The sequence below is a fragment of the Gopherus flavomarginatus genome, chromosome 14 (assembly GCF_025201925.1).
Source record: "Gopherus flavomarginatus isolate rGopFla2 chromosome 14, rGopFla2.mat.asm, whole genome shotgun sequence".
In the NCBI taxonomy this organism is placed as follows: domain Eukaryota; kingdom Metazoa; phylum Chordata; order Testudines; family Testudinidae; genus Gopherus; species Gopherus flavomarginatus.
The window spans coordinates 13,073,692-13,094,580 of NC_066630.1; the positions used below are offsets into that span (position 1 = coordinate 13,073,692).

The 20,889-nt window shown below is 46.1% G+C and overlaps 1 protein-coding gene across 12 annotated transcripts in view; it reads right to left on the reverse strand.

The window, feature by feature from the left end:
• Positions 1–20,889, reverse strand: part of WWOX (WW domain containing oxidoreductase) — a 696,419-nt gene that overhangs the window by 397,943 nt on the left and 277,587 nt on the right. The window contains exons 9-10 of one of the 12 annotated variants that reach the window (XR_007769335.1): positions 2,779–2,995; positions 1,870–1,967 (exon numbers count right to left, since the gene is read on the reverse strand). The exons of 8 other annotated variants lie outside the window; for them this stretch is intronic. Coding sequence is in view for 3 of the 4 variants with exons in the window: in XM_050922874.1 (XP_050778831.1) it covers positions 2,903–2,995 (93 nt within the window). In the remaining variant the exon portion in view is untranslated. 3 more of the 12 variants (XM_050922874.1, XM_050922885.1, XM_050922879.1) reach the window with 3 other exon arrangements.

Sequence of the window (20,889 nt, forward strand, 5' to 3'; positions counted from 1 at the left end):
AGTACAGAGGTCCAAATGATGGAATATGACAGAAGATTGGCTGCTGGGACTCCACCTCCATTCTGCTCTTTTTAAGAGAAGGAGCAGCTGGAAAAATGAAACCAAAAAGTGTTTGCCTGAATAAGGAATCTTTTAGGAGGCTCCAGAGAGAGAAAGAGCCCAAAGCTTGGTCAATGCAGAGGCCTGAAACCTGTACAGCTAATAGTGTTGAGCCAGAAATACGGGGGACAGAAGTTTGACAAACAACATGAATGATCAATCATAACCCCCAGTATCCTGCATCTGGCTGTGATCTCCAGGACATGTACACAGTGTCCTGATAAGCTATTCTGGAGGGAAGAAAGTCATCCCAAACAGAAGAGAAGACACACTTTCACTGATGTACTGTACAGTATCAGCATGAGACAAACCCCATTTCCCATCTTGTAAGAGAAACCCAGCTGACCCTAAGCATTCAGCTTCTGACAATGACTGTAGATCTAGGCATGCGATTTTAATTGGTCTGGTAAATCACATTTTCGGTTACATCAAATTAAAATCCCTGGGCCAAATCCACGTAGGGTTTACACCAACACTCATCAGAATAAATCAGGGCGGTGCAACCTCCAAGGGAGAAATTCCTCCAGGGAGAGGTTACAGCTACACAAAACAACCACAGCCACTTCCCTAGCACCAGCAGCCACAAGAGGCCAGTGTATTAAAGAAAGACAGAAAATTGTGGCAGTATTAGCTGAGGAAGAGTTTTGTTAAAGGGAATCTAGGCACGAGCTGATTCCACAACCTCTGCCCATAAACAAAATCTGCTTGCTTCCAAAAGCTAGAACCTCAAAAAGAGTGTTGAATATAAAACCACCCAGCAGCTGCTTAGAGTTGGGGAAGACTCACTGATGGAGTGAGGTGAAATCTGTCCCATTTGTATATAAGTAAAAAAGTGTGACACATAGTGAAAATGCAAAAGCATATTTGAAAGCGCACCAACTACTGTATTTATGTACATGTACATAACTGTACATTACACATGCACACACACTCAAATGTATATTAAATACATGTGGTTCCCCAATTGTTATCTTCTGCCTCCACAAACAAAAGGCTATAGAATACAAACAAAATCATTCTTGTACCATAATCTCCCAAAAACAGAAAAAAAATTATTTCCACGGGTCTGTTACCACCGTTATTTAAAAACAAACAAACCAACCCTAATTGTTTCAATATTTCAACTACTTTCTCTGAAGAACCACAATAGCAATATACTGAGGACTTAGCTGTTTGAAGTAGATTCCAGTGAGAGCTGGGGAACTGGGGTGATGTGCAAGCTATAGCACAAACTGAGGAGAAAATGTGAAGAAAAACAAGGGTGAGATTAGTATTATTGGTTCTGTAGACTTGGGGTCAGTAAGATGAATGTGCAGAAGGATCTTTTAACCATGTGTGTTATAATTTCACACACTAAAAGCCAAATTCTGCTCTCTGATATGCGCATAGAACTCCCACTGGAATAAATGAGAGTTGCATGCCTCTATCTAAGGGCAAAATTTGGCCCTAAGTCATTAGTTAGAACTCTCTGCTGAAAGACTACAGAGAATAGGGGGCATTGAAGGCTGAATGGATCACACTGATACAGCACAATCAGAGATTTACTCTCACAAGAGACTATCAAATCCTCAGAAATTCTAAAACTCCATTTTAAAATATTAAAATCTTTACAAGACTGACATGCCATATTAGGAAGACTGTTTTCAGTTAAGACAGATTTTATAAAGAGCTAAATAGAGTAAGAGTACAATTGAATGAAAGTTTACAGAGGAAACCCTCTCCAAATCGTTTAGCATTCTATGGAACAGCACACCAGGCATTAATACTAACCTCAATTTAAAAACAAAAATCAGCAAAAGAAAAAACTTGAGTGCAGTTATTCTCATATGGGTGTTAACCAATATTCATATTACAGAGCAAATCTTGACCTTTTGGAAGGAATATTTCCAGACAAAGAGAAAACATGTGAGAATGTTTAGAAGCTAAAGCAGGGGAGAGATTCCCAAGTTCTGGACTGTCCTAATACTATTCTACCACTAACTAGTGATCAAGTCATTTCACCTCTTTGTGCTCAGAGGTGATGTGAAGCTTAAATAATCAGTATCTGTCTGATCCTTGGATGAAAGGTAATATGTATTTAAGATACAATGTTGCACAATTATTCTAAGCTTTAATAAAAACTTCTGCAATTTTTTTTAACAGTAAGATGCTTATATATATTTATAATCTCTGCTAGAACATTATTTGAGATTTGAATGTACCATTCATATAGCATTTCAACTATCTACCTCAAATGATTACAGATAACAATTTACTTCACATCTCATAGTAGTATTACAGCAGGGCTTAGCAGCAGAGCTGTAGTCAAGACTCTCCCTGAGATAAATTATTCACCTCTGTGATGGGAACAGATCATTTCATCTTAGAAATTCCCTGATTGCTTAGGGTGTCCTGACCCTAAAAAGAACTTTGCTCTTTACCATTTGCAATGCTAAAATCTTCCAGTTGCTTTGACCACGGCCTGACAGCGAACCTTCTGCTATCAGCAGTCAACTGATTTCATTTAAAACAAATAAGTAAATACAAAGAAGCACCTTGTTTATTTCTAAACTCCCTTGTATCTGTTGCATGATAGGCTGGCATTTGCTGTTAAAGCAAAAAATTACAAGGAGGGCTTAATTGACCCTCTTGTGTCTTTGAAAAATCCTGTCTGTTTTCTCTAATTGACCCTCTAGATACCTTTGTGGAACAATGAATGAATCCTCAGTAAATAATGGACGGTGATGATTAATAGCCACAGTTTGGCTGGACCTCTGGCTCATGGAGTTATGTTACTGTACAATTTTCTTCTTCTTCTTCACTGTCATGGTGAATCTGTTCCTTGTATTTCATAAGCAAGACTGTTTCCAAATAACAAATATCCTGTTGTAAATCTGAAGTTAGATAAAATAGGATGCTACAGATATAATGTAATAGAAAAGAATTACTGACGTTACTCAAAATTATTTCCCACAACCAACATTTTTCTCATGTGTTACTAGAAAGTACAGTGAAGTGTCATCATATATTCATGTGTTTGATTTAGAGGGAAAAAACAATGGGGACCACTTACAAGATTTCAGTTATTTCCTTCATGTAGAGTGTAGTTCATAATAATAAGATGTCACATTTCCATTTCTTGCCTCTTCACTGTAACAAAAAACATCACACTAATACACTTTTTGATTGGCTTGATTATAATGCTGTAGGGTACATTATAAAACACATTAAGACACTTTCAAACTTCTCTCATATTTAATGACTGTGGTTAACATTCTGAGCCTAAGAGAGTTATAAATGCAAATTTGTAAAGTTATGACGTTTGCCTAACAAGCCAAAAAGAGCAAACTTTATTTGGATTTGATGCCGCTATTTTCTATTCAGTACAATACTTTGGTCCAATAATTGAATAGTGTACTGTAAAATATTACGTTTACTATACTTGGTGATGCTACTATTAAAAGAATTGCAAAGCACATTAACTAAAACTGAAAATCACACTGTAAAACTAAACATCTCACAATGAGCATGTCAATATATATGAAACAAATCAAACCTGTATAGTAATATACATCATAGAAAACAGAGAGTTCAACCTAATACACTTTCTTATATCACAAGAGTGTAGCAAAGAGGCACCTTCATTACTTTACATGAACTCAGTGTGAAATACAGACAGCATGCAGTATGTAAATCTACAAAGAGAAACAAAAAAAAAAAAACAGATTAACTTGTCCCTCAAGTCATTTTGACCCAAACCTTTCCTCCTTGAACAAAGCCTGAATAAGAGAGTGTATGTCTATACTGAGACAAAAGACCCGTGGCATGGGTATGGCTGGCCTGGATCAGCTGACTTGGATTTGTGGGCATCAAAACTGCAGTAAAGACATTTGGGCTTGGGCTAGAACCTAGGCTCGGAGAGCCTCCTCATTTGCAGACTTTCAGATGCCATGCTCCAGCCCAAGCCTGAATGTCTACACTGCAATTTTATAGCCCAGCAAGCTCAAGTCAGCTGACCCTGCCAGTCGAATTGCAGGTCTTTTATCGCAGCAGAGAGGTACCCAGATGACTCTGTAGGAAAGGTGCATGTAGTATGGAAAGGAAAGAATCACTTGAGGTCTTCTATGGGATGCATGAAAATAATTTAATTTTGGTTTCATCATCTCACAGACTCTAGAGGATGCAGGCAGTTGTAAGCTGTCTTTATATATTTGCATGTATGTATTTGTAAGTTGTATTTATAAGCTTCTCTAACGTTGCTCACCACCGTAGGATCAAATCATCACTTAAAATGTTGATGAGTTGAGTCTCAACATCCATTTGACACTGGGAAGTGTTATTAAGGGAAACTGACTTGCCCAAGAACACAGAGGAAATCTATAGGAAAGCCAAGATTTTAACCCAGATCTCCTGAACTGATCTTTGGTTATGTGGAATAGATGAGTTATTTTAAATCTTTTAGCAGCTGTGTTTTCACAATGGATACTTCTGAAGCCATCACTGCAAGATGGATATACTGGAAATTTTGCCACTTTGTGATATGATTTTAATTCCAAAGATAATTCTCCACTTGCCACACAGTTTCCTTTGGACTTTCTAGTCTGTCCCCTCCCCCTTTTCTGCACAATTACTTATGGGTATACCAACTATATCTACAAAATGATGGGGTCTAAATTAGCTGCTGCCATACAAGAAAGATCTTGGACTCATTGTGGACACTTCTCTGAAAAACACCCACTCAATGTGCAGCAGCAGTCAAAAAAGCAAATAGCATGTTAGAAACCATTAGGAAACGGATAGATAATAAAAGAGTAAACATTATAATGTCATTACAAATCCATGGTGTGCTCCTTCAGTACTGCATACTGTTCCATCTCGGAGAAGATATATTAGAATTGGAAAAGGCAAAGAGAAGGCAACAAAAATAATTAGGGGTATGGAACAGCTTCCATACGAGGCAAGATTAAAAGGATTATGACTGGGGCTGTTCATCTTAGAAAAGAGACAGCTAAGGGGGGACATGATAGAGTTCTATAAAATAATAAATGGCATGGAGAAAGTGAATAGGGAAGTGTTATTTCCTTTCACATAATACAAGAACCAGAGGTCATCCAATGAAATTAATAGACTGCAGGTTTAAAACAAACATAATGAAGTATTTCTTCACACAAAGCCCAGTTGCCCACCACTGGATTAGATGGACCACTAATCTGGTCCAATATGGCCATTCTTATGTTTCTATGATTATTCCTTTTTTCACAGTCAGGTCCCAGGATTCCAAATCTGCCCTGGTGCATACTCTATGTCACTGGGCTTGCACAGGGTAAAGGTCAAAACAGAATTTGACTTAGTATGTTAAAGCATAGATACATGGCACATAGATAGGTTTGTGCACACATGCAATGTTTATAAATAATGTTAATCACCCACTCCCAGCAGGTGAATTATGCTGCTGTCTCTTGTACACTATGTGCTTGGATTACCAGGACCTACCAGTTGCTTTCTTTATTACTATTTGCTGTACATGAAAATAAGCAGAGAAGCTAATTTCCTTGCATGGATAACAGTAAATATTGGAAGTGGAGTTACGTAATAATAAACTGTATCAAAATATAAATAGAATCATGCTAGTGGATTAAAAGAACTCAGAGTTCTTTTTCATTATGATTCAGAGGCAATAGAAGATGCAGATGCTTGGGGCAAACCTTTATGGAGGCAGATAGATTCATATAAATCATATTACAGTTTACAGTGAGAAGCTGTTTGTCTAAATGGTAAAAATCTGTAACCATTTGTACAACTAGGGTTAAACTAATCCAGCTCTAATCAAAAGCTAAATTTACATATAGCTTAGCTTTCAATATAAGTAGGGGGGTTAGTGTCTTTAATTGTCATTCCTCTTGTATTTCCACATTTTCATCCACTCATACTAAAATAACTGTATGATACACATTTTTCATTTAATATCATGAAGAATACAGTAATTCACCATTAGGCCTATTTCAATGCATGAATATCACAAGCAGCATGATAAATGGTTATACTTCGAACAATTTTGTTATCAACTTACAGCATACACTGAACATAAATATTAGAAGTCTGACTCAATTAGAAACTTTGGCTGCTAAAATATCATTTGTCAGTACTATATATATATATTCATAACCTTAAAGCAAAGGTACAAATGTTTGTTTATTTTTACATTCAGCACTGATAATTCTCTTAGAAAAACAAACCAACAAGTTAGGTGTGCAAAATGTCAAGCTCAGTAATGCTTCAAGGATGCCAGAACCCAGTAAATGAACAGTTGCCAGTTTAAAAAAAAAAAAAAAAAGTGATAGTATCATTTCTACCCACCTTTTAACTTTAAGTTGTTATAGGCAGAGCTAATACCACTACCTGTAGTTCAGGTTGCCCCACACTTCCTTTTATAAGACACTGGATTCAGTTTCTCATAACTTTGTCAAACTTTAACCATTTGTGTGCAAATTTTCCATTTCAGGAGTCTGCCACAGACTGAACTTTAAAAAAAAAAAAATCAGCAAAATGGTTCAGCCATTTCTGAGAAGGAGATTAGGAGAAAATACATTGTTTGCAGCGTTAAATAAATTTTCTACAAGTGTTTTCTGGAGAAGCTGTTGCAAGCCTATGCTTGGGAACAGGGCCTTGAAGTTTCGCAGAGGGGTTGCCCTTATGTGGGAGACACAAAATCTGCACAATTTTGTCCAAGTTATAAGCCTTTGGAAAGTGTCACCTTACATGCGTTCACGAGAGACTTGTCAGAGCCTGGCAGCAAAAGGCTCTGAAGATTTAGTCTGCTCAGCCAAAGATGGCAAGGGTCAAACAGGAGTTTCCCTGCAATTGCTCCTCCCAACCCCCATGAGTTGCTGTGACACAGGGGACAGAAACTGACAAAATGGAGAAAGTCTCTCCTGTCCCAATACTTCCTGGCTGATTCCCAGGGAGTTTGGTGGAGAAGGCAAACTGACTCGAGTGCAGAAAGGACAAGAGCCAGACCTGGGCAAAAAGAGAGAGAGGGGGAAGGAAGTAGATTGAGAGAAAGCGCCTGGAGGAAAAGATCAAGACTGAGAATCTGGGAGTAGACTGGCACCCCGCTGAGCAAATATACTGAGACCGGAATGAACAGCCTATGGGGGTGTGGAGTGGAGACTAGTACTGGGAGAAGGAGGTAGGGAAAAGACAGGTCTGTGAAGTGACAAAAGGGGGCAGGCTTGCAGAGGAAGAAAATAAGGATGTATGATCGCCAGAACACACTCCCTGGAGAACCTGGAACGGAACTCATGCAGAGTCTCAATATTCTACTGTCAGCAAATGACTATAAAACCCACTTGCAAAGTGTGTATCTCATCCCCTCTACTTGCTGGTTCACATAGAGGCAAACTACTACTGACATCAGTTACTCCTTCATCTCAAATGGCAGATGTCTGTGCTGTGGATCTAAAGTTCCAACCCCGCTAATAATCATGTGGGTGTCAATAAGTGGAACTTCTATCCCCCATCAGCCCTGCTAGATTTTTAAAACACACATACACATGCCCTAAATTAAAGGAAAGTTAAGGTTGCAAACACTCAAAAATTAGGAAATGCCACAATTAGGGTTGTCATTAAAACCTTAATTTGGTTACCTTGTGCATATGCATTATACGGTCTTTAATTACATGAAGACAAATTAGAATTTTTGATTTGTGGTCCTTCTTATTAGCCAAGGTGCCTCTAACTAATTATTCAGGGGCACACAAGTCATTACTTAACATACTTGGCTTTCCATAGGAAATGTTAAAGGCATCATATTTAGTGATTATGCTAATTTTGTTTCATCTTTATTTTCAATGTACAATGTATTGCATTAGTCTGTGCACATTGTAACAGAAGACAAGTTTAATAAATAAGGTCTCCTCAATAAAAAGTTTAAGTATCCTCATAGTTCTGCCATTACCAAGTGACTGATTTAAGAGATGGACAAAAAGTAGACACACAAAAGTACAGATACTATGATTAATGGATGATCCAAATTCCCCTGAACTGCATATCATGACTTAATGTGAAATTCTGAAGAGATTAAAGTTGGGTATTACATTACCATGAATAATATGAAAAAGTGATATTCTGTCGAAAAGCTTTTGAGTGCGAGTTGAGCAAATATATTTACAAAGCTTTAGCAGATTCAATCAGGTTGAATGTTACTAGAATTTATTTTGAAATAAGCAGTATGTATCGAAGATGTGAAGAATGAATCCATTTGTGACTGGCAGCAAAGCTATTAGCATGTAGATTTTAATTCCATCTTCAGTTTTATGGAGGTTACATTGTTCCTCTTTTAATAACTGAAACATTTCCCAATTACAGATGTAGTACATCTCAATGCTAGACATACAGAGCACAGTAGTGATGTGGCTAAGATCTATTCTCCCACTTTAGCTAACTTCAAAAAATATCTTTTTGCATTTTTATTATAACGGCACCAGTAATGCTGCTGTATTTAAGGATGAGTTGCATCCCATTGCTTAGTATTTCCATGATACAAAGATTTGGAGACCATTTAATGTTTCAACTGATTTGAATCATGTGGGTAGGAAATTTAGATTAAAATTATTCAGTCAGTATGTATATGCAAGCCTTTCCTACAAAAAAACAGTTGCACAGTAACTTACAATTAAATGGTGATGTTAATGAAGTTATAGCGTGTGACAGCTTAACGGAGTGATGCTGAAAGGCAAATGTCGAAATGAAGGCAAGATGTTTATTTTCAAACTGACAAACCTTAACTCAACCATAACATACAGTTCCATTAACATTATAGTCATTACAGAAAATAATTTAGTAGAATGTTCCATGAAAGACAAACCAAACTGACATAAACAGGACACAGCAATTTTGTGTGAGAAGATGGGAAAAGATTCACAAAACTAACCAACCAGACACCAGCTTCCTCTAAATGAAGTGTAAAGAATCTTCCTACCTGTAAACCCTTAATATTAAGAGCAGTGCAGAAAAACCAAAGACAGCCCCACTAATGGGCGAGCCTACAGACTAGATCAATGCTTAACCACACAAAAACCCAGTACGACAGATTCTAGCCCCAACTCTACCCCTTTGCACCATGAAAAGGCCAGCTAGGGATTCCCCTTGCATAACAGAATCCATGCATGGTATAAAGACAGCACAACACTACCCATTTCCAACCTAAAGGCTGGATTAAGAATTCCCACCACCATTCAAGCCCCTTACTTATTCCCATAGCAACCCCCTGCTTCAGTTTCAGTATTGCTATGCCAATCTCCTTCAACATATAACTGCTGCCCTCTATATATTGTAAATGAGTAGCTCACTCACAAGATAAATACAATAGAGAAGTAGGAGTGAAAGAATTATTGAGCACAGAAACAATTAAAAAAGAGCCAGGGTGAAGGATATGTCAAATATGGAAGATGTTTAAATTAAAGGGTTTTGAAATGCATACATTCCAGATAGCCTCCAACAAAATATTGAATGTCTGTGTGCAAAAAGCCATTCGTAATCGTATTTCTCTATCTCAAGTTTTGTATGTAATTATCAGAGTGAATTGTGGATGTCTGTACTCTTCAGTGAACTGGTCAATTTAATTCTGATGTATCTGAAGTGGATTTTTGTAGTCAGAATAAAATGCAGATCTAAAACTGTGGGAACCACTATAATGTGCAAGCAGAGCAATGTATAGTTTATGAATCAAGCCATCGGTGGGAGTTTGGGGGGGGAGAGAGAGAGAGAGAGAGGTGGGCGCATATGGTGAGCTTGATCTCTGTGAAGGATCTTACAGATTTCTTCAAAGAAAATATTTAGTAAAATCAAGTATGTCTTCTTCCCACTCCTTTCCTTTTTCCTTACTTCTAGTACTCTCTCATCCTTCTCACCAGACACAGACTTCCCGTCTGATCTCTTCCTCCCACCTCTTTTTCCACAACCTTTCCTGTCTCCTAATTTTCCTTGCCCTCTCTCCCACTTTTCTCCTCAAACTTAGTCTCATTGAGTTCCTCCCCTGCTCATAATGGAATACTTTGACCTTCCATACCTTAAAAAACGAAAATCCCTCAACCTACCACATAATCCCGCTTCTCTTTTCATCTCCAAGTGCCTCAAACATGATGCCTATAGGCACTTTCTTTCAATTCCTTTCTTCCCGTTCTGTCTTTGAGAGCAGTGTCACTGGAGCATAGAAGCCAGATTGGCGAGAATCAAAGTATCTAATGACTTTATCCTGGCTAAATCTCAGGACTTTGACCCTAATCCTCATCCTCCTTGATTTCTCAGCAGCTTTCAATACCATTGACTACTCCCTACTTCTTGAAAGCCTGTCCTCCATTACCTTTTAGGGTTCAGTCTTCTCATGGCTCTCCTACCTGCCTGATCAGTCCTTCGGTGTGAATCCTTTCGTGGGTCATCATCCTTAACTTAGCCTTTTTCCCTGGGTTTCCTCCACTAAATTCAAACTGCTGGTGCTAAGCTCATCTTCTTAGCACCAGCTAAGATCACTGTGACAACTTCAACACTCACTTTCAGTTCATCCAGATCACTGTGACAACTTCAACACTCACTTCCAGTTCATCCACCAGTCTCTGCTTCATCTCTGTATCAAACACAAGCCTCTTGTCTTAAACTTTGATACTCTTCACAACCTAGCCCACTTCATTCTACCTATCTGATCCAGGCAGGTGATGAGCCATGACTGTCTTCCCTATGTTCTCTAGTCCTACTCCTTTATTCTCAATAACCTTTCTTCCAGGTATTCCTTACCCTACGTCTAATCCCAATTAAAACAAAAAAGAAAATGCACCAACAAAGCATGTAACTAATAAAACTGTACCAATTCTTCACCATATTCATTTGTTTGTATGTCACAACACCATTCCTTACTCTATATCTGGAAGCCCTCCTGGGCAGAGATTGTCTCCTGTTTTAAGCATGTGTATACAGCAGTGTTTCTCAAACTGGGGTCGCCGCTTGTGTAGGGAAATCCAAGGGACTTACTGGCCGCCGCTTCCAGCAGCTCCCATTGGCCTGCAGTGGCAAACCGTGGCCATTGGGAGCAGCAATCAGCCGGACCTGCAGACAGGGCAGGTAAACAAACTGGCTCAGCCCGCTAGGGGCTTTCCCTACACAAGCAGCGACTGGTATACAGAGTCCCAGTCAGGATTAAGAGTTTAGGTTGTTACAATAATAGCAATAGTCAGCTTGCTTCACTACACAATTTCAAGGAAGGGTGCTAATATTTACTGAGGGATAGGAGCTGTTTGGGGAAGGAAAAAAATGTATCCTCACTTTCAAAATATGGTCTGAAGATAGTTAAATTAAAAGATCTCAATAGGTAGATCTATTGGGGACCTGTAAGTGGAAATGAATAACTTTTGCTTGGAATGAATGATAATACAAGGAATAAGATAATCAAGATAATCACAGGAATGTACTGATTTTCTGCATAGTCAGAGAGAACCATGAAGAAGAGATGACAAAATTGAAAGGAGGAAATTCTGAATAACTGCATATACAATGGGACTCTGTAAATGAAAGTAACATACTGAACAGTTTGCTTGTAAATATAATAAAGGACTACTTTATGTAAAAACGTAAAAACAAAACAAAAAAACCACCTAGGAGTTAAGACAGTTACTCACCTTTGTAACTGTTGTTCTTCGAGATGTGTTGCTCATATGCATTCCAATTAGGTGTGCGCACGCCACTTGCACGCTCGCCGGAAGATTTTTACCCTAGCAACACTTGGTGGGTCGGCTGGGTCGCCCCCTGGAGTGGCGCCACTATAGCGCCGGATATATACCCCTGCCGACCCAACGGCCCTTCAGTTCCTTCTTGCCGGCTACTCCGACAGTGGGGAAGGAGGGTGGGTTTGGAATGGATATGAGCAACACACCTTGAAGAACAACAGTTACAAAGGTGAGTAGCTGTCTTTTCTTCTTCGAGTGCTTGCTCATATCGATTCCAATTAGGTGATTCCCAAGCCTTACCTAGGCGGTGGGGTCGGAGTGAGACGTTGCAGAATGCAAAACTGCTGAGCCAAAGGCTGCATCATCTCTGGACTGCTGAACCAATGCATAATGTGAGGCAAAGGTGTGAATTGATGACCAAGTAGCAGCGCGACATATTTCCTGGATGGGGACATGGGCCAGGAAAGTGGCAGATGAGGCTTGTGCCCGAGTAGAACGGGCGGTGAGATGGCTAGCTGGAATGTGAGCCAATTCATAGCATGTTAAGATGCAGGATGTCACCCAAGATGAAATTTTTTGGGAAGAGACCAGCATGCCTTTCATCCGGTCTGCCACCGCTACAAAGAGCTGAGGCGAACGTCGGAAGGGTTTGGTTCTCTCGACATAAAAGGCAAGAGCCCTGCGGACATCCAAGGTATGTAGTTGATGTTCCCAACACGATGAGTGCGGCTTCGGGAAAAAGACTGGGAGAAAGATGTCCTGATTGACATGAAAAGCAGACACCACCTTAGGGAGGAAAGAGGGGTGCAGTCGCAGCTGTACCTTGTCCTTGTGAAATACCGTATACAGGGGATCCGCTGTCAAAGTCCGAAGCTCCAGTACTCATCTTGCCGAGGTGATAGCGACGAGAAAGGCTGTCTTCCAGGAGAGGTACAGCAGCGAGCAGGTGGCCAGAGGCTCAAAAGGGGCACTCATAAGCTTGGCTAGCACCAGGTTTAGATCCCAGGTAGGGGTCGGGTGTCTGACTTGAGGGTACAACCGCTTCAATCCCTTAAGGAACCTGGAAACTATGGAGTGAGAAAAGATTGAACTGCCACTTTCCCCTGGGTGGAAGGCGGAAATAGCTGCCAGATGCACCTTTATAGAAGAGACCGCTAGGCCCTGCTCTTTCAGGGACCATAGGTAATCCAGGACAGTAGGGACAGATACCTGTCCAGGGACCAAGTTACTCTGAGCGCACTAGTAGGAGAAACGCTTCCATTTGGTGAGATATGTCATCCTCGTGGAAGGCTTCCTACTGCTCAAGAGCACCTGTTGTACCGAGGCAACGCAACTCAGAATGGCTCAACCACACAGCAGCCATGCTGTGAGATGAAGGGATTGCAGGTCCGAATGGTGAAGCCTGCCGAAGTCCTGTGTTATGAGGTCCGGCCAGAGTGGCAGGGGGATCGGGTCTGCCACTGAGAGGTCAAACAACAGGGTGTACCAATGCTGCCTCGGCCATGCTGGAGCAACGAGGATCAGGTGGGCTCTGTTCCTGTGGAGCTTGAGTAGGACTCTGTGGACGAGTGGAAACGGTGGGAAGACACAGTGTAGGTGCCTCTTCCATGGGATCAGGAATGCGTCTGAGAGGGAGCCCGGGGAGCGTCCTTGGAAGGAGCAGAACACTTGGCATTTCCTGTTCTCTCGGGAGGCAAAGAGGTCTATGTGGGGAAAGCCCCACCTCCGGAAAACAGAATGGATAACGTCCGGACGAATCGACCACAGGAAGGACCTGCTGAGGTGATCTGCCAGAGTGTTCTGGACTCCTGGGAGAAAAGACGCTACCAAATCAATAGAGTGGGCTATGCAAAAGTCCCAGAGGCGGATGGCTTCTTGACAAAGGAGGGAGGAGCGTGCTCCGCCCTGCTTGTATATGTAAAACATGGCCCTTGTGTTGTCCGTGAACACAGATATACAACGGCCTTGTAGATGGTCCCAAAACACTTGGCATGCTAGATGGACTGCTCTCAGCTCCCTCACGTTGATGTGCAGGGCCAGCTCTTGGGGCAACCAGAGGTCTTGAGTGTGAAGGCTCCAGAGGTGGGCACCCCAACCAAGAGATGGTACGTCTGTGGTTAGGGCCATCGAGGGTTGCGGTACGTGGAATGGCATCCCTGCGCAGACCAGAGAGGGGTCTAACCAGCAAGTGAGGGAGGCGAGAACCTTCCTGGGGATAGTGAGCACCGAATCCAGACTGTCTCTGTGTGGATGGTATATTGAAGCAAGCCAGGTTTGGAAGAGATGGAGACGTAGCCTCGCGTACTTGGTCACGAAGGCGCAGGAGGCAGGTGCGCACCGACGTTGTCGGAAAGGATTGAAGACTCCGAATTATTGAAGCCATTGTTTGAAAACGCAACTGGGGGAGGCAGGCTCTGGCCAGACTGGAGTCCAGAACAGCTCCGATGAAGTCTATTCTCTGTGTGAGTGTCAGAGTAGACTTTTCTGTGTTGATCAAGAGGCCTAGGCTCCTGAAGAGGTCTCTGACGACGCATAGGTGCTGCGATACTTGTGACTGGGAAGTCCCTCGAATGAGCCAATGGTCGAGATACGGACAGACGTGTACTTGACAACGCCGGAGGGAGGTGGCTACTACAGCCATGCATTTAGTGAAGACCCTTGGAGCTGTAGAAAAGCCAAAGGGAAGTACTGTGAACTGAAAGTGTTGGTGGTTGACCACAAAACGGAGGTACCGTCTGTATAGTGGATAAATGGCGATGTGGAAATAAGCGTCCTTCATATCGAGGGCGGCATACCAGTCTCCCGGATCCAGGGATGGGATGATGGTCCCCAGGGATACAATGCGGAACTTCAGCTTTATCAGGAATTTGTTGAGTTCTTGCAGGTCTAGGATCGGTCGTAGACCTCCCTTTGCCTTGGGGATTAAGAAGTAGTGGGAATAGAACCCCTTGCCCCTCATGTCTTTTGACACGTCCTCTATGGCTCCCAGTTTTAGGAGCGCCTGGACCTCTTGTAAGAGGAATTGCTCATGAGAGGGGTCCCTGAAGAGGGATGAGTAGGGAGGGTGGGACAGGGGGGTTGAAACAAACTGGAGGTGGTATCCTGTTTCCACCATGCGGAGGGCCCAATGATCTGAGGTTAGCTGGGACCAGTCAGGGAGGAAATGGGAGAGGCGGTTGAAAAAGGAAGGAGAAGGATCCGGTAGGATAACTGGTGGGCCGTCCTAGGGTGTCCTATCAAAAGTTTTGCTTGGGCCCCGTTGGTGGTTTAGGAGGCACTTGACTTTCGGTTCCTTGAGGGCCAGACAGCCTCTGCCGATTCCCCCTGCCACACCTTCTGGTAGTGTCCTGAAGCGGCCTAGTCTGGTTGTAAGGGCAGTGTGGCTGGGGCCGGAAGGACCTTCGTTGGGTCACTGGCGTGTGCATACCCAGCAAGCGCATTATGGCACAACTGTCCTTCAGACTTTGCAACCTGGGGTCGGTTTTGTCTGAGAAAAGGCCCTGGCCCTCGAAGGGTAAATCCTGAATGGTCTGCTGCAATTCAGGGGGAAGGCCTGAAGCCTGGAGCCAGGAGATATGCCTCATCATCACTCCGGATGCCAGAGTTCTGGCAGCCGAGTCCGCTGCATCCAGAGAGGTCTGGAGGGAGGTTCTTGCTATCTTTTTATCCTCTTCAAGTAGGGCCGTAAACTCTGAACAGGACTCCTGGGGAAGAAGCTCCGTAAACTTCCCCACGGACACCCACATATTAAAGTTATACCGACTTAGGAGGGCTTGCCACCCTAAGTTGGAGGCCCCCAGCCGAGTATATTTTGCGACCGAGGAGGTCCATGCTTCTAGCCTCCTTCGCCTTAGGAGCTGATGCTTGTTGACCATGACGCTCTCGTTCGTTCACCGATTGGACAACCAGAGACCAGGGAGGTGGGTGGGTGTAGAGATATTCGTACCCATTTGAGGGGACCATATATTTCCTCTCTACTCCCCTAGCTGTAGGTGGAATTGAAGCTGGGGATTGCCAAATGGTGTCCGCATTGGCTTGTATAGTGCGGATGAATGGGAGCGCCACTCTAGTAGGTGCATCAGCCGATACGATGTTCACGACCGGATCCTCTATTTCAGTGACCTCCTCCATCTGCAAGTTCATATTCTGGGCCACCCGCCTCAAGAGGTCTTGATGGGCCCTGAGATCGATTGGTGGGGGGCCTGAGGAGGATGTTCCTGCTACCGCCTAATGAGGTGAGGAGGAGGAGGAGAGGCCCGGGACCAACGGGTCCTGAGGTGGGTCGTGTACTTGAGAGGAGTCATCTGCATCAGGTGGAACCTCGGTGACTGCAGATGGAATTGGAGCCTCATCCATGCCCATAGGGGGAGGGCGGCTCACTGTCGCCTCTGGTACCCGGTGTTCTGACGGGGCTGAGCATTGAGCCACTGACGGGGCACCTTGGGCCTGGTGGTATGCCCATGGTGTCCAGAAGGACCAGTGATGAGGCCCTTGTTCATGGCTTTGTCTCTCCAGATATTGGCTGGGGACGTCAGAGTCACTCTCCTGATGGTAGGATGCACTGCCAGCCTGAGACGATACTGATGTGTGTCTCGAAGGCCACGGTGGTGCCGAGAGATCCTGGGAGGACGCCACTGTTCTGGACGCTCGACCCCGGGGCGGTACCGGGACCTATGGCGGTACCGTGAGTGAGACCGGGACCTTCTACCGTACTAGTGCCAGGAGGTCGACCGGGATCTTGAGTCCCTTCATCTGGAGCGACTGCGGGATACACGGTACCGAGATCGGTGCCGAGAGCCGGATCGGTACTGGGAGTATCTGTCCAGTGAACGAGATGTTGAACATCGCCGCGAGTGCGACCGCTACTGCGATGGAGAGTGGTGCCGGGACTGCGAGCAGCGCCGAGAGCGGGAACGACGTGATCGAGAGCGTCTGCGAGACCGTGATCTGGAATGAGGTCTCTCCTGGTGGACCGACGGAAGGAGGCCTTACCAGGGCCGGCTTGCCGATGGATTGAACAACCCGCACCGGCAGTGCTGGGGGTTGAGGATAAGACGGTTACTCACCTTTGTAACTGTTGTTCTTCGAGATGTGTTGCTCACATCCATTCCAGTTAGGTGTGCGCGCCGCGCGTGCACGTTCGTCGGAAACTTTTTTACCCTAGCAACTCCAGTGGGCCGGCAGGTCGCCCCCTGGAGTGGCGCCGCCATGGCGCCCAATATATATCCCTGCCGGCCCACCCGCTCCTCGGTTCCTTCTTGCCGGCGACTCCGACAGTGGGGAAGGAGGGCGGGTGTGGAATGGATGTGAGCAACACATCTCGAAGAACAACAGTTACAAAGGTGAGTAACCGTCTTTTCTTCTTCGAGTGATTGCTCACATCCATTCCAGTTAGGTGAATCCCAAGCCATACCTAGGCGGTGGGGTCGGAGCGAGAAGTCGCGGCATGGAGCACAGCAGATCCGAAGGCCGCATCCTCTCTAGACTGCTGGACCAGGGCGTAGTGGGAAGCAAAGGTGTGGACCGATGACCAGGTCGCTGCCCGACAGATTTCCTGGATGGGCACACGGGCAAGGAAAGCCAGCGACGACGCCTGCGCCCTGGTAGAATGCGCAGTCACACGGCCCGTAGGGACGTGGGCCAAGTCATAGCAGGTCCTGATACAGGACGTTACCCATGAGGATAACCTCTGGGAGGAGATAGGAAGCCCTTTCATGCGGTCCGCTACCGCCACGAAAAGCTGGGGGGATTTGCGGAAGGGCTTAGTCCTCTCCACGTAAAACGCGAGAGCCCTACGGACATCAAGCGAGTGGAGCTGCTGCTCCCTGCCTGAGGAGTGAGGTTTCGGGAAAAAAACCGGGAGGAATATCTCTTGGTTGACGTGGAAGGCTGAGACCACCTTGGGGAGAAAAGCAGGGTGTGGTCTCAGCTGCACCTTGTCCTTGTGGAAGACCGTATATGGGGGGTCTACCACAAGAGCCCGGAGTTCCGACACCCGTCTAGCTGAGGTGATAGCTACTAGAAAGGCCGTCTTCCAAGAGAGGTAAAGCAGGGAGCAAGTAGCTAACGGCTCAAAGGGGGGCCCCATGAGCCGGGACAACACCAGGTTAAGATCCCAGGTTGGAGCAGGGGGACGGACGTTAGGGTATAAACGTTCCAGCCCCTTAAGGAATCTAGACACCGTCGGGTGGGAAAAAACAGAGCGACCATCCGCACCCGGGTGAAAGGTGGAGATAGCTGCTAGGTGGACTCGTAACGACGATATGGCCAGACCTTGCCCTTTGAGGGACCAAATGTAGTCTAAGATGTCGGCTACTGAAACTTCCATAGGGCGGAGATTTCTCTCCACGCACCAATAGGAGAAGCGCTTCCATTTGGCCAAATATGTCGCTCTTGTGGACGGCTTCCTGCTGCCCAAGAGCACCTCCCTCACCGGCGTGGAACAGCGCAGCTCAGAGCCAGTCAGCCACGCAGGAGCCACGCCGCTAGGTGCAGCGACTGCAGGTCCGGGTGACAGAGGGTCCCGTGCTCCTGGGTAATCAGGTCCGGATGAAGGGGCAGGGGAACTGGGTCGGCTATGGTCAGGTCCAGCAGCATGGGGTACCAGTGCTGTCTGGGCCATGCCGGGGCTACCATGATCACGTGAGCCCTGTCCCTGCGCACCTTCAGAAGGACCCTGTGGACCAACGGGAATGGGGGAAACGCATAGTACAGGTGGGTCGACCACTGGATGAGGAAGGCATCCGCTATCGACCCGGGCTCCCTGCCCTGAAAGGAGCAGAACGCTTGGCACTTCCTGTTCCCCTTGGACGCGAAGAGGTCCACCCGGGGATAACCCCACCTCCGGAAGATGGAGAGGGCGACGTCTGGGCGAAGGGACCACTCGTGTGACAGGAAGGATCTGCTCAATCGATCCGCCAGCGTGTTCCGTACTCCGGGGAGGAAGGAAGCCATGAGGTGAATGGAGTGGGCTACACAAAAGTCCCAGAGTCGTATCGCCTCGTGGCACAGGGAGGAGGATCTGGTGCCGCCCTGCTTGTTGATATAATACATGGTCGTCGTGTTGTCGGTGAACACCGCGACACAACGACCCTGGAGCTGATGACAGAACGTTTGACAAGCAAGACGGACCGCTCTCAACTCCCGCATGTTGATGTGTAGCCCCACCTCCTCCTGGGACCACAGGCCCTGCGTCCTCAGGGTCCCTGCGTGGGCCCCCCAGCCGAGATCTGAGGCATCTGTTGTTAGGGACACCGAGGGCTGAGATGGGTGGAAGGGGAGACCCGCACACAACACTGACTGGTCCAGCCACCAGCCGAGAGAATCTAAGACCCTCTGGGGGATCGTGATTAACATATCTAGTGGCTGTCTTGTCGGTCTGTAATGACTGATGAGCCACAACTGGAGTGGCCTCATGCGGAGCCGAGCGTAATTGGTCACGAAAGTACAGGCCGCCATGTGGCCTAACAGGGTTAGGCACGTCCTCACTGACGTCAAGGGGGCTGTCTGTAGTCGTTGCACGATTGCCGACAAGGCCTGGAACCGCTGCAATGGCAGCAAGGCCCTGCCCACAGTGGCGTCCAGGACGGCCCCGATGAATTCCACCCTTTGTGTGGGGGCCAGGGTGGACTTGTCTGTGTTCACCAAGAGGCCCAGAGTGGCGAACATGTCGGTGATCACACGGACATGGCTGCAGACTTGTTGTTCCGACGTGCCCCGAATCAACCAATCGTCCAGATACGGGAACACGTGGATACGACTGCGCCGAAGCTGCGCCACAACAACTGCCATGCATTTCGTAAACACTCTCGGGGCCGTGGACAAGCCAAATGGGAGGACTGCAAATTGGTAATGCAGAGACCCCACAACGAAGCGAAGGAAACGTCTGTGGGGTGGCCAGATAGCAATGTGAAAATACGCGTCCTGCATGTCGAGGGCGGCGTACCAGTCTCCCGGATCCAGGGATGGGATAATGGTCCCCAAGGAAACCATGCGGAACTTCAACTTCACCAGGTACTTGTTGAGCTCTCGCAGGTCGAGGATAGGCCTGAGGCCTCCCTTGGCCTTGGGGATCAGAAAGTAGCGGGAATAAAACCCCTTGCCTTTCTCGTTCTCCGGCACCGCCTCTATAGCTCCTTTGCCGAGGAGCGTCTGCACCTCCTGCCGAAGGAATTGCTCGTGAGAGGGGTCCCTGAAGAGGGACGAGGAAGGGGGGCGGGGAGGAGGAAATGAAACAAACTGCAGGCGGTATCCCGACTGCACCGTGCGTAAGACCCAGCGGTCTGATGTTATTAGGGACCACGCTGGGAGGAAAAACGAAAGGCGGTTGGAAAACGGGGGGAAAGGATCCATTGGGGAAACTGTTACTGCGCCCTCGGGCGCACCTTCAAAATGAAGGCTTGGGTCCAGGCGGGGGCTTAGAGGAGCCTTGGTTTTGCCCCCCTTGGTTCCCCGAGTGCCTGTGCCTTCCGTTCCTGCCGCGGCGCCTGTTAAGGTCCTGCCGCTGGCGGAACTGGGAATACGGCCTGCGCTGTTGTTGTTGTTGCTGCGGCCGGAAGGGTCTGCGTTGCGTCACTGGTGTGTGCATCCCAAGTGACCGCATGATGACTTGGTTGTCTTTCAGACTCTTGAGTCTGGGGTCTGTCTTGTCCGAGAATAATCCTTGGCCTTCGAAAGGAAGGTCCTGTATAGTGTGCTGGAGCTCCGGCGGAAGGCCGGAAACCTGCAGCCAGGAGAGGCGACGCATTGTTACACCCGACGCGAGGGTACGGGCAGCCGAATCCGCAGCGTCCAAAGAGGCTTGCAAGGACGTGCGTGCGACCTTCTTGCCTTCCTCTAAGATGGCCGTAAACTCCTGACGAGCATCTTGTGGCAGCAGCTCCTTGAATTTATCTGCTGCCACCCAGGAGTTGAAGGCGTATCTGCTTAACAGGGCCTGCTGGTTGGAGACCCTGAGCTGCAGCGCCCCAGCCGAGTACACCTTACGGCCGAGGAGATCCATCCGCCTGGCCTCCCTGGATTTGGGGGCTGGAGCCTCCTGGCCGTGACGCTCTTTATCGTTGACGGATTGGACCACCAGGGAACACGGAGTCGG